Source organism: Myotis nattereri, assembly GCF_964212035.1.
Source record: "Myotis nattereri genome assembly, chromosome: 7".
Taxonomy (NCBI): domain Eukaryota; kingdom Metazoa; phylum Chordata; class Mammalia; order Chiroptera; family Vespertilionidae; genus Myotis; species Myotis nattereri.
Window position 1 is genome coordinate 31,144,194 of NC_138082.1, and position 11,033 is coordinate 31,155,226.

Sequence of the window (11,033 nt, forward strand, 5' to 3'; positions counted from 1 at the left end):
GGGCAGATGAGCCCAGAGGAAGCGAACGCCAAGGGGGCCGCTGGTACGGAAGACCCCGGCGCGGATGTTTCGCTACCAGCTAGAGTTCGAGCCTGAGGCGAAAGCTCATCTTTGGAAAGTCGACGACTGTGCCTTCGTCACTCCATTTCAACCAACCAGAGTTCGTGCTCATTCCATGAGCCAATCGCGGACGTCGTGGGGCGGGGCCTGGAGTGGGCTGGCCCAGGTCGCCGGAAGGGAGAGTGGAGATTCCGTTTCTGGGTCGGGCGGAGTGAGGAGCAAGAGGGTGGGGAGCAAGGGGGGGTGGGGGGAGCAAGAGGGGTGGAGGGTAAGGGGAGTGGGGGAGTAACGGGGCGGGGGGAGCAGGGGGACGGGGGAGCAAGGCGGGCGGGAGAGCAGGAGGGGCGGGGGAGCAGGAGGGGCGGGGGGGAGCAAAGGGGGATGGGGAGCAGGAGGGGCGGGGGGGGAATCAAGGGGGGTAGGGAGCAGGGGTTCGCTCTGTGCGAGGCCGGCGCAGGTTGGGTGGGGGGCGCACGGCTAGTGAAGTGCCCCTCCGCGGCCTGTGCTTGCGGAGCCTGCGCCTTGGGACGGACGTTTTTTGGTGCCGCGTTGCCGTTCTTGGGAGCGGTGGGTACTGCTCCCTCCTATTCCCAGACGTGTCGGGATCCTGTCGACGCGGGCAGAGTGCTCGACACCCCCGTCCCGCGCTCCACGCCCAGCCCCCCCGCTGCTAGGGAGCGAAGCCACGTTTCCCTGCTGATGAGCCCGAGAGACCGAAGGTCAGCACGCGAGAGTGGGAGGCCCCCCTTGGCCCCAGGCCGGGAAACCCCCGGTCTGCAGGTGCTGAGAGCTGTTAATAAAGGCAGTCAACGTTGATGGAGAGAGAAATAGGTGAATCTTTATTGCAAACTTAAAAACATTTTATTGTGAATACTTTCAAACATACATTAAGTAGAGAAAATTAAAAACGAATCCTCTTTTACCCATCACCCAGATTCAAAACTTCAATATTTTTTAAAATATATTTTCATTGATTTCAGAGAGGAAGGGAGAGAGAAACATCAATGATGAGAAAGAATAATTGATTGGCTGCCTCCTGCACGCTCCCTACTGGGGATTGAGGGTGGAACCCAGGCATGTGCCCGTACGGAAATCAAACCCTGGACCCTTCAATCCGCAGGTCGAAGCTCTATCCACTGAGCCAAACCAACCAGGGCAAAACTTCAATATTTTTGCCTTTCTTTTCTCAGCTATTCCCTGCCCCACTTTTACCTCTTCACCCCTTCCCTTCCCCCCTCCCCCTCCTCCTTTTTTGCTTAAGTATTTTAATGTGAATCCCAGGCATCCTATCATTTTGCCTGTAAATACTTCATTATGTACCTCTACAGCAGTGGTTCTCAACCTTCCTAATGCCGCGACCCTTTAATACAGTTCCTCATGTTGTGGTGACCCCCAATTTCATTGTTACAAATTGAACATAATTAAAGCATAGTGATTAATCACAAAAACAATATGTAATTATCTATGTGTTTTCCGATGGTCTTAGGCGACCCCTGTGAAAGGGCCGTTCGACCCCCAAAGGGGTCGCGACCCACAGGTTGAGAACCGCTGCTCTACAGGATATTGGCCTTGACATCTGTACCTAAACAGCCCCAATTGTCCTGCTCTGTCCTGTGCAGGAACTTGAAAGAGGGTGAGGCCTGTGCTGAAGAGGTTTAGACTGTCAGAAGAATGTAAATGTTTCTAGAACCAAATGCCTTCAATCTGTTCTCATCTTTCTTCTTAAAAAAAAAAAAAGAGTTTTAAAAACAGTGAATTCGAATGATTACTAAGTATTACAGACTGTTGTGTGGGGCTTTAAAAAAATAAATGACAATTTCTGCTTATCTTAGATTTTAAAAATACTGGTAAATACACAACAAAATTTATCATCTTAACCATTTAAGCATACAGTTGAATATTGTTTGGGCATGTTCACATTGTTGTGCAACCAGAAGGGGGGCATGGGAGGTGGTGCGTATGGAGGTCAGGGAGGGAGAGGGGTTGGGGTGGTGAGCACATAGACAGTAATTTCCGTCTTGGTAATCTGAGGGTATCAGTGGGTTTCATTACAGCAGTGACTTACACACACTCGCAGAAAATGCAGCTAAAGAGTCAAAGTGTGGCACTTAGAATATCGGGGCCCATTTCATTTTGCAAGCAGGGGATCAAGGCCTGGGAAGGTGAGCTGATATGCTTGATGCCACGCAGCAAGGTGGCAACAGGGCTAGGATTGGAAGCAGGTCCCCTGGATCCCTGGCATCCCTGCCACCCAACAGTGCCACCAGTGGAGATCCCAGAGCAAAATAAGCTGACCAGGGCAGGGAGGGGTCAGGTAGGAGGAGGGTCCCAGGTGCAGGCCATGAGCTAGAAAGGGACAGAAAATGGGAGGGAAGGCAGAGCCTTGGGAAAACATTTTGGAAACTGTGGCAGGAGTGGGGATGTCCCCAAAAGAAGGTGTGCTGTGCCAGTTAACGGACTGTGATGTTCCTGCAGGGAAGGACTTTAACTGGAGGCCTAGGGGCCTAGAGGGTACTCGTATATCCCTTCTAGTACATGGCGGGAGCCGGAGTCACTAAGGTGGCTGCAGGGGGAACAGGGCATAAAGGGGACAGGCATGAAGACATCACCGAAGAGGGCAGGTGTGGCTACAAGTGGCCCTCTGGTGCCTCCAGGTGGAGCTGCTGTGAGTCTCCTCTATGGAGGGAGGGATCAGTCTCTTGCTGTCCCTCTGGGCCATAGTTCTCAGCCAGAGGGTGGGCCCTGCTCCCCAGGGAGCCCATGTCACACAGGGTGCTGCCCGTGGTCACCCTGCTGAGACTGTGGGAGCTGTGACGTCGTCTGTGGCCACGGCACCGGGTTCCCAAGCACAGGGCTTCCCGGAAGGTGTCCTGGAAGCGGCTGGACATGAGGCTGTAGAGCACGGGGTTGGCAACAGAGCCGAGATAGAAGAAGACGCCAGAGATGATGTGTACGTACTGGTGGGCCACGAGCAGGTACTCGGTTGAGGGGGACACGAAGCTCCACATGAGACGTTCGATATGGAACGGGGCCCAGCAGATGCCAAACACCAGGACCAGCACAACTGTAGGGGCAGAGAAAGGAGACTGGGTGCTGCTCCAGTTTGGTCTGCTCATTCTCACCCCCCCCTCCTATTCCACAGGCTACCCCATGCCCACTGTCCATCTGGAAGTTCGCCTGCCCTGGCCACACCCTTTCAGAGAGGCTGCTCTCACTTCTGTCACTGGGTGGGCAGTGGGTGTGTGCCCTGCCCCTGGCCACAGCCCACTGTGCGGCTAAGGCCCACCCTGGGTGCCCACTTGGGGACAATGCTTACTGATGGGTAAGCAGAGAGAAGCAGAAGAATGGGGCTCATGCTCAGACAGCAGTAGATGGAGGTTAAGGGGCCAGAGAAAACACAAACACCTCCCTTTGTCTGCCTTGGCCCCCAGAGCCTTCCAAGCCCCAGCCACCAGCTCTCCAAGGCCCAGCTGAATATCCTGCCCTGTACTAACTGCTGGCTTCCTGAGATCCCATCCCCTACCATCCAGCAAAAGACAGGACAGGTTGGCCAAGCCCTCACTCTTTCTCCCCAGCTTCCTTCCAGCCCTAGTCTTAACCAGCCATGACCTTCTTGGGTCTCTGTCACCGGATCTGCCTTGATTTTTTTAAAAAAAATTTTTTTAATTGATTTCAGAGAAGAAGGGAGAGAGAGAGAGAGAAACATCAATGATGAGAGATAATCATTGATTGGCTGTCTCCTGCATGCCCCCTATTGGGGATCAAGCCCACAATCCAGGCATGTGCCCTTCACCAGAATCGAACCCGAGACCCTTCAGTCCACAGGCCTACGCTGCCGACCCTCTATCCACTGAGCAAAGCCAGCTAGGGCTGCCTTGATTTTTGTTTCTTATTTCTTGTGTTTGTTTAGCTGACTATCTTTCCCCTGCAGTGTCAGCCTAGTGTGGTTTTGCTCGTAATCCCAGATTCCAATGTCCCCAGCACACAGCCTGCTGCACAGTAGGCCTTCAGAAAGTGAAGGTGGGGGAAGGAGGAAGGGAGGGATGGAGAGAGAGAAGAAAGCCAGAGTCCCAGGCCAGCAACCAAGGTGGCTTTAAGGAAACATTTTCCCCGCCCTCCTGCCCCGGGTGAGAACCATGCCAGCTGAGCAGACTCAGACCTGGACCCTGTGATCTGGAGGAGACTGAGACAGGAGGGCGGAGGGGGGAGGAGGGGCGGGGTGGGCAGAGGCCAGTTGGTCTGTAGTACAGGCTTCACAGTGCAAAGTTGGGAAGCAAGCAAGGAACTCCGGGGGATGACAGGTGACACCACTCCCTGGGACACCACACCCAGGGCAGGGGGCGGGTGGGGGGTGGGCTTCTCTCTGGGAATGGGGCAGTCCTCAGCTGGCTGTAATCCCATAGCTTTGACCAAGGCCTCACCAGCCTGTCCTGCCCTGGCTCAACCCATCTGCTTGATCCAGGCCCTGCTAAGGTGGAATGAGATGGGATGGAAGTCAATGACTGACTTAGTATCAGTTTGTCTTGCTTCCCTGCGGCCACTGTTTTTGAAAAAGAGCCCCGTCTAGAGCACAGTAACATCTAGAACCTCAACCCAGCTGCAGGCCCTGGCTGGCCCCAGTCCACACTTCTGCCCTGATTCTCCTATGCTCTGGCCCTCACAAACAACCCTCCTGACAATCCTCTTTTATTTATTTATTTATTTATTTTTCTGACAATCCTCTTTTAGACACTGATCACTCCTGTGGTCCCCAGGGAACTGCAAACATAGATGGAAGAAATCATCATCTTGCATATGCAGATCCTCCCAGATCCCCCCATATGGTTCTGTGGGAGTAGTCACTTCAGCATCCTGTTATTCTGGCCTGGGGATGGGCCATGACCTAACCCCACTTACCAGAATCCTTTCCTGGAACTTTTCAATAGCCACTAAGGAAAGAGAACAGTTCCTCAGGAAAGCCTATGGCCGTGCCTTCAGGCTGCTGTAGGAAGGACAGAGCCAAGACATGTTTCGCAGCCAAGACGAGAGACCCGGAGGGTGCAGGTGCCGTGAACAGCTCTGTTATCCGGACCCCAGCGATGTCACCTGCCCCGTCTGTGGTTTGGGTCCGTGAGCCACCTGTGCATTTGCACAGGGCCTGAGTTTAAAATGGTTTAATGCTCTACTGTTGCTGTCTTGACAATCTTAATGATTTTTTAACAAGAAACCTGAATTTTCATTTTGCACTGGGCCCTGCAAATTATGTAGCTGATCCTGCCAGAAGCCATTAGCATTTACCTCTGGTGTTAGTTTCTAAAACAGTATGCATGCATGCACATGTGTATGTGCACCTGTACATACATACACACACACACACACACAGAGGGGTATGTAATTCCAAGCCTTACACTCATAAGCTCGGATGCAGCACCACCCCCAGGCCCTGGAAGCCCCAGACTCATACCCACTGTCTCGATCAGCCCCTTTTCCCAGCAGCAACACTTACACAGCATCTTGGTCACCTGTGTCCGACTCCTATCCTGTGGTCGCTGGACCCTGCCCTTGGGCCCCTGCCTGAGCAGCAGCAGCCTCTCACTCCGCAGCCGCAGCCCAATGAGCAGGTAGAGCACGCTGATGATGGCCACGGGCAGGCAGAAGAAGAGCAGTGCTGTGGCCTGCACGAGTAGGTTGTAGAAGGCCTTTGAGCGGACCACCTTGCACTCGGCCGAGTCGGGCACTATACCCCGGCAGGGCACATCCAGCAGCTCGATGCCATGAAGGCTGGTGTTGGGCAGAGAGCAGAGTAAGGCAAGGCTCCAGATAGCCCCGAGCACCCGGCGAACATGGGCGGGGGTCGTCACAGACCTGGCCTGCAGTGGGTGCACCACGGCCACGTAGCGCTCCACACTCAGGGCGGTGACATTGAGCACAGAAGCCAGGCAGACGGTCTCAAAGAGCAGCGTGCGGAAGTAGCAGCCACCAGCACCCAGGAGGAAGGGGTAGTTAGGCCACTTCTCATAGAGCTCCAGGGGCATGCCTAGGAGCAGCACCAGCAGGTCCGATACTGCGAGGCTGAAGAGGTAGTAGTTGGTGGGCGTGTGCATGGCCTTGTAGCGAAGGATGACCAGGCAGGTTAGCCCGTTGCCCACGGTGCCCACCACAAAGATCAACAGGTATGTGACACAAATGGGCAGGAACAGCTCCGTCTTCTGGAGCCCCAGATACTTGAGTCTCAGCTCCTCGTCAGTCAGGTTCAAATCCTCAAGGTCAAAATCCTCAGGTTCAAAGTGCCCCCACTCCCTACTGCCATTGCAGGGCACCGGGCTCCTTGCACCCCTGAGGGACATGTCTCCAGGGAAGATGGAACAATTGAGGCAGAAAGGGACCTGTGGAACAGAATAGAGACACTCAGAAAAGTCACTTAGGGAACCCAGGCTCTGTTGTAATTCATTAAACCAAAGGTGCCATTATTTATGTACTGCTGAGAAAGAAGTCTGTCTTCCATTGTAAGATGCATTACAACTTCAGAGATGTAAAAATGTACATCGTACCCTAGCCGGTTTGGCTCAGCAGTTAGAGTGTCACCCGTGGGCAACGGGCTAACCTGCATGGTGGACTAAAAGGTTTCAGGTTCAATTCTGGTCAAGGGCATGTACCTCGGTTGCAGGCTTGATCCCCGAGGCAACCAATCGATGTGTCTCTCTCACATCAATGTTTCTCTCTCTGTCTCTCCCCCTTTCTTCCACTCTCTCTCAAAAAAAAAAAAAAAAAAAAATCAATGGAAAAAATATCCTCTGGTGAGGATTAACCAAAATTAAATAAATAAAAGTACATCTTCAAAATGATAAAGCCCTAGCTGATGTGGCTCAGTTGGTTGAGGGTTGTCCCATGCCCTGCCGGTTTGATTCCCAGTCACAGGGCACATACCCAGGCTGTAGATTCAATTCCTGTTGGGATATGTACGGGAGGCAACTGATTGATGTTTCTCTCACATTGATATTCCTCTCTCTCTCCCTCTCTAAAATCAATATACATATTTTTACAAAAGATAACAAGTGGACTTCCATTTGAAATTTCTCAGTCTATTGAAACCTTGACTAAATGATGAGTCCTCTTGAACATGGGCTTTGCCATCAGCAGTTTTCCCTTGAATCTCTCCCCTTTCAAGGCACAGACTTTGAGACAGGTACTCAGTTTGAGCATCTGTTAAATGGGCAATGTGCACTATCATGTGGTCTTGAAGAACAAGGACTCAGTAGGCAACTGCTTGGGTTCAAATCCAGCCTCCCCAATCCCAGGCTGTGTGACCATTTGCCTGGTAACCTCTCCGCAGCTGTTTCCTTATTAGGAGGCTTGAGAGAGTTTAATCCCTGAAAGAGGCCTGCCTGACTCACAGAAGGGCCAGGTTATCAGCACCCCACTGAGGGGGCTGAGTTACTGAGGGGACCCAGGGCTAAAAGATGGAACGCTGATCCAAAAGTTGATTCTTTATTGTTTTAATCCTCACTGAAGGAGTGAGGATATTTTTCCCATTGATTTTTAGAGAGAGTGCAAGGGAGGGGGGAGGGGGGAAGAGAGAGAGAGAGAGATCTATTGGTTGCCTCTCACATGTACCCCAAATGGGGTGGGAGGGGGTGGCGGTATCAAAACTGCAACCCAGGTACCTGCCCTTGACTGAAAATAGAATCTGAGACCCTCCGGTGCGTAGACCGACATTCTAACCACTGAGCAATACTGGCCATAGCCAAAAGTTCTTTATTTCTGTTTTCCATCACCTAAACTATTAGAAGTTGAAATATTTGACACCCTTAACACTCTCAGTTCTAGGGTTCCCTCTCCTCTCTCGGGCTGCCCATCTCTGCCAGTCCACCATATACAGTGATTAAGAACCAAGGCCATGGTGTTAAACAAACTGTCCTGGGAGCAAATGTCAGCTCTGTCACATTCTAGCCTAGCGGTTACCTCCCCTTACTGTGCCTCAGTCTCCTCGTCTGTGAAATGGGGGTGTCAATAGAGCCTACCTTACAGTTTCTGTGAAGATTAAATGAGAGACGACACAAAGTTCTCAAGAGTGCACCTGGTACATTCTGGGTGCTGTTTCAGTGCACAGTACATGACCCTACTCCCCACATGGAAAGGGAAGGGCAGTCCAGGAGAGGGAGGTAGCAGCCCCAGACTGTCCTCCGGAGCCTGTTCCCCAAGCCCACCCCCTCCATCAGCCCTCCCCTCCAGCAACTGGATTTTCAGGCTGGTTCCCGGATCTTCTCCCTATTCCTCCAGCCCTGTTTTCTCTCTTCAGTCACAGGCTTGGGGGCTCAGGTGGCCCACATACCCGTGCAAATACTTTCTTTTCCAGGTCCTTTGCTCTCCCAGACCCAAGCATTCTTCTTTCTTTCTTTCTTTCTTTCTTCTTTTCTACAGTGAGGTATTAAACTGGGTGATAGGGTCCCCCAGGCATTCTTTTTTTTAAATATATTTTATTGATTTTTTACAGAGAGGAAAGGAGAGGGATAGAGAGTTAGAAACATCGATGAGAGAGAAACATCGATCAGCTGCCTCCTGCACGCCCCCTACTGGGATGTGCCCGCAACCAAAGTACATGCCCTTGACCAGAATCGAACCTGGGACCCTTGAGTCCGCAGGCTGATGCTCTATCCACTGAGCCAAACCGGTTAGGGCCCCCCAGGCATTCTTAATCAGAGTATCGTCCTCCTCTCCAAACAAAACCCCCCAGCCTCCCTGCCCCTCCCACACATAATCCCCGCATCTTGGGATCCTGGCGCATTTTCATCCGCTCAAGCGCAGCCTCTGCCTCCCGCTACCCCGCTGGGCCGGAGGCGCGGGGATGAGCTGGGCCAGCGCAGCGCAGACCCAGGTTCACGGGAGGCTCCCTACACCACCGGGAAGGGTCGCCCCGCGGCGCGCGCAGTAAGACAAATGATCCGCGGGTCCCCCGGAGATGGGGCGCCCCAACAGGACCCTCAGACCTCTACCGCCGGGGAAGACCCAGTCCGCGCTCCTCCCGCCTCTTCTTGCCCACGCCCCACGCCCCGTCCAGCCACAGCGCTCTCGGCCACTGCGGCATCCCGCGCACCTACCATGCCGTCTGCGGCCGGAGTTCCAGGGGCCGGGAGCACACCCGACCGGCAGATGCGGCGCCGGGAGAGAGCGGACTGGCAGACTGGACGCTGTCGGCGGCCGGCCCACCAACAGCCCGCCCGTCGCGCCGCCCCGCCTGTCGGTGGCCGGGGTGCCCCGTCCAGGACCGCCACCAGAGGGCAGGGCCGCCCCCCGCAGCCCGCCCACCCCGCCTCTGAATCCAGACACACTCATCTGGGGCCACCCATACACCCACCTAAACCATGTCATTGTGTTTCCAAGCGTTTGACGGGGCGCTTCCAGGCGCGCCTTTCTCTCTCCGAACCCTCACAACAACCCGTTTTTCAGAGATGAGGCTGAGTGATTTTGGGTCTCACACGCTGTCGCCGCCCTGCAACGTGCTGACTTTCAGCGTAAGTCCTTACTAGGGTGTCCTTCCAGCCCCACCTCCTCCTACCCCTCATTTCAGAGGAGCCTCCAAGGACGTCCCACTGGCCCCTGGGGAGTGAATGAGACTCCAAGGGTCCCATCCTGCCCCCAGCTTCACACCAGCCTCTTTCCCTTCCTCCATCCCAGGCCCCGGGGCAGCAGTCTCCACCCTTCTCCCTGGAGGTCCTCAGCCCTCCCAGGACGACTGCAGGAACCTCCCTTCTCCCTCCAGTCCCTGTTCCCACAGCCCAGTTTTCCTGAACCCCCAACGCAGTCATTCTGCTCGAAACCTTCTGCAGGTCCTTCCTTCTGAAAAAGAACACAAGTCTGACCTGATGTTGGACCTCCCTGGCTCCCACTTGCCTTCTTGGGCCCCCTCAGTAAGTCCTCTCACCCTCAATACCCTTCCACTCAGATGTCCCCCAGGCCCCTCTCACCTGATTGCAGGATGTCCACAGGGAAGGAGGGAGCTGTCGGCAGGGAAGAGCCATGAACGCTGGTTCCCCAGCCTCCTCCTGCTCCCACAAACTGGACACATGTAAACCCATCAGGGAGCATTTTCCCTGCTCGCTCCCTCCTCTGACCAGCTCCTTAGCTGGAAGTTACTTCATCAGGAACTTGCAGGGGGGCCTAGAAATGTGGGCCTCACAGGCTAAAACGCTGGCTCCTGGGCCTCGTCTCAGGGACTGATTCACTTGAGGCCACAGATGCCTTCCTGAGAGCCCCAGAATCACACTTTGAGAAGCACTGGGAGGGGTTAAGTACAAAGCCCCAGGACCCAGAAAGGGTGCTGGTGAGCTGTGGGAATGGGAAGAGACCCAGCCCCTCTGTTCCATAGACTGTGCTAACCACTGTTACCACTACTGTGCGCATGCGATGAGATGGAGTGTAAGGATTAGCACAGGGCTGGCATGTGGTCAGCACTCAAAAACGTTGGGTGGGATTATCTCCATTTAGTGACAACTGGAAGCAAGACCTTCCCCCAGATTTTCTCTGCCCTGCCCCCAGCCCCATGAGACTGGCCTTGGAAACTGGGAGTTAGGCCCTCTCAAAGCCTCCCTCAGCCTGCCTTCCCAGGAACTGCACATATAAACATAGCTCTAGGCATAGCTCTAGGCACGGGGAGGTTTCTGGCAGTGCAGGGGCAGATAGTCTCCAAGTCCTGGGGGTAAGGGATTCTGGGGTTTCCCAGAGAGTTAACTACTGATCCCCTGATGAGTGATTCCAGTGTACCCTTCAAGACCAGGCCTGCAAAAATCTAAAATAATAAAAGCGTAACACACTAATTAGACGGGACAGTCGAACAACCTTCTGGACATCATTCCAGAGTCCTTCTGGATGAAGCTGCTGCGGCGGGGGCCAAGGCAGAGGCAGTTAGGGGTCATCAGGCAGGCAGAGTGGTTAGGGGTGATCAGGCAGGCAGGCAGAGTGGTTAGGGGTGATCAGGCAGGCAAGTGGTTAGGGGT

General features: G+C 54.0%; 1 protein-coding gene across 1 annotated transcript; it reads right to left on the bottom strand.

Annotated features, from left to right (window-relative positions):
- Positions 1-2,687: 2,687 nt before the first annotated feature.
- On the bottom strand, positions 2,688-6,386 carry NMUR1 (neuromedin U receptor 1; the record flags this gene model as incomplete). Its single annotated transcript, XM_081096010.1, has 2 exons — positions 2,688-3,124; positions 5,546-6,386. 2 exons carry the CDS (start codon positions 6,384-6,386, stop codon positions 2,688-2,690), a joined length of 1,278 nt encoding a protein of 425 aa, XP_080952136.1.
- Between the last annotated feature and the right edge of the window lie 4,647 nt (positions 6,387-11,033).